Below are 2,754 nucleotides of genomic sequence, written 5' to 3'. Positions count from 1 at the left end.
CTGCGTCTGCAGAGCAAGTTGTTAGAGTCATACAGGACTTGAGGTAGTGAGGCATCATGTTGGCCCACGAGGAGCAGGTTGGGAGTCACTCGGTCCAAGTCCGCGATGTCAGAGGATATGTAGCCAAGTGGCTTGGAATTTAGAATGCCTTCCACCTCCACTAACAGGGTTTGCAATACTGGCTCTGGCACTGACTGCTCCTGCAGGATGACATGTAGGGCTGACTTTACCGATTTGACCTCACGCTCCCAGGTTCCCCCGAAATGAGGAGCACTCGGTGGGTTAAAGCAAAATCGAATCCTTTGCTCTGCAAGCAGCTCCTGAAGCTTTGGTGCCATGGCATTGAAGGTCTCTTGTAATTCTAGATCCCCTCCAACAAAATTCATGCCGAAAAGTTCAACTTCATGCGGCGCTGCGCAGAGCGATCGGCGGCTGACTTGAAGTAGTGCATGGCGGTTAGAAATTTTGTCCGACTTGAACCGGCGCCGATGCCACGTGACGCATCAAAGTAATGCGAGAGCATTTCGAGAACAGCTGGCTTGCTCAGCCAGCGCAGCATTTCAGAAGGGACTGCGCCAGGCTGTGATGACATCACAGCTTCTCATGATTGGCCACATTCACGACATGACGATCATCACGCGTGTTTCGTGCATAACAAATCAATTTGCATGCCATTTCGTAAATAGTTTACGATCTTTTGACTGCAGTACATTTTTTCCCTTAAATTCTTTATATTGGATTTCTGCATAAGTTTATTATAGTACCTTTTTCATACGGACCACCTATAGTATTCAGCTGCATATTTAAGTAATATTTTTTATGGAATAACTAAAATGTCACAGACATTTAATGTAATGTGGTCAACATTGAGTGATGCTGAAATCTGTAGTTGCTGCTTTACTTGCATGTGCTGCATTTCTTCCAACCAAAAAGGTATTTCTATAGCTTCCAGTTCATTTGCTATTAATCTGCCGTGTTTGAGGAAGCAACGAGATCCCCAACTTGTCCAATTTGACGGCTCCGTTTTCAGCTCCTCCCCGACTGCTTTCGGCTAATCTCGCTGATCGGTCTGCGCAGGGCAGCATGAGCTCGCTCACACCTCTTATCACAGCAGTTCCATGGGCTTGTCTCGTCTTGCGATGAAGCGACGCAGAGAAAGCAGAAATACATCAGTGTCTAGTTGCTCCAATAGATCTAGATGCACGCACCGGGTTGTCATACATTTATAGAGCACTCCCAATCTCGTCTCTTGGCGACGACCAATTTTAACTGCAATGGGGCCAAAGCAATCTACCCCTGTAGAGTAGAACGGGGGTTTGTAAAGTTGGAGTCTGCTGGATGGAAGATCAGCCATTTTGGGGGGGGTTGAGGTTTGGCACAAGTGTGATGATGTTTCCGAATTGCTTCTCTACATCTTAGTTCCCAATACTGACTGCGCAATTCAGCTAGGACCCTTTCTGAGCCAGGCTGAAGGAGTCGCTGATCTGTCTCCTTAATTAACAACTTGGTGACAGGGTGGCCAGGGTCTAACACAATTAGGTGGATAGCCTCCAAGTCTAAGCTGTCGGTGCGACATAATCATCCACCTACTCGCATGAGACCTGTGGCTTCATCAAACTCAGGGGCAAGAGAGCTCAAACGACTGTCAGTAGGAATAGATTGTCCAGTCCTCAGAGCCTTGACTTCGAATGAGAATGAGTCACTTTGAGCCTGTGCCAGGAGGAGTTTCTCAGCTTCAATATAATCAGCTGCATCACTAGAAAAGTCACTATCGGCAGGGGCCAGGATAGGTTCTTGCCATTTGGAGAACTGATTTGGGTCTGGGAGTGAGGGGTTGTTCACTGAAATAGTACCAACAAAGGCAGCTTTCTTTAATTCACTGAGTTCGGGCTCTACCTCAATCATGGGAATGGATGGCCATTGGTCAGATGATTTAAGGAGAAAGGCTGGTCCTAAACTCCATGGGTGAGGGCCTGTTAACTCTGCTAAGGTTAGACCTCTTGTGATATGATCAGCAGGGTTGTGAGCCGAATCAACATACCTCCATTCAGCCGTCTTGATGAGAGTCTGTATTTCAGCTACCCGTCCTCCAAAAAACACCTTGTAGCGGCAAGACTCCGCGGTCAACCAGTACAGCACAGTTGTTGAGTCAGACCAGAGGGTGACTGAATAGATGAGAACAGTTAACTCAGACTGTATAACTTGAGCTAACTGGGCGCCGGTTAGTGCTGCACTCAGCTCCAAACGAGGCATTAACTCCATGTACTTGTGTGTCATTTTGTGCTATAAGAGCCTCTTTATCATTTTCTTTTCATAGTTTGGGTCCTGGAGGGCCAGTGTGCTTCTGAGTTTAGCTCAAACTTGACTCGACACACCTCCTGAGAAGTTTCTATATGCCTAGTAAGAGCTTGATTAACTGACTCAGGTGTGTCTAATCAGGGTTAAGGTGCGGTCACACTGCACTTTTCATTCCATTGACTTCCATTGATACGCATGCGAATGCGTTAGACCGGAAACGCAAGCCCATGCGAAATATTTTCGCACTTCGCTGCATTTGAAAGTTCAAGCTTGGTGAACTCTGACCAACGAATTCGCATCACATGACTCTGTGTGAACAACAGGAGATCTATACGTCAAAGCATGACCTCTAGCTGAATGAAAAGAACCTTAAATTTAAACATTTAAAACTGCAGCACTGCGGGAAAATGTAGTAGATAGTATGTTTTAACATTTTGTAAAAACATACAATCGATT

General features: G+C 46.2%; 1 protein-coding gene across 1 annotated transcript in view; it reads left to right on the top strand.

The window, feature by feature from the left end:
* The window catches only part of LOC141334371 (dolichyl-diphosphooligosaccharide--protein glycosyltransferase subunit STT3B-like), a 15,406-nt gene extending 14,960 nt beyond the window's left edge, over positions 1-446 (top strand). The window contains exon 13 of the mRNA XM_073839426.1: positions 366-446. Coding sequence (XP_073695527.1) covers positions 366-446 — 81 coding nt within the window. The remainder of the gene's footprint in view (positions 1-365) is intronic.
* Positions 447-2,754: the final 2,308 nt, after the last annotated feature.

The sequence above is a fragment of the Garra rufa genome, chromosome 5 (assembly GCF_049309525.1).
Source record: "Garra rufa chromosome 5, GarRuf1.0, whole genome shotgun sequence".
NCBI lineage: Eukaryota > Metazoa > Chordata > Actinopteri > Cypriniformes > Cyprinidae > Garra > Garra rufa.
This window is presented reverse-complemented; position numbering and strand designations above follow the sequence as displayed.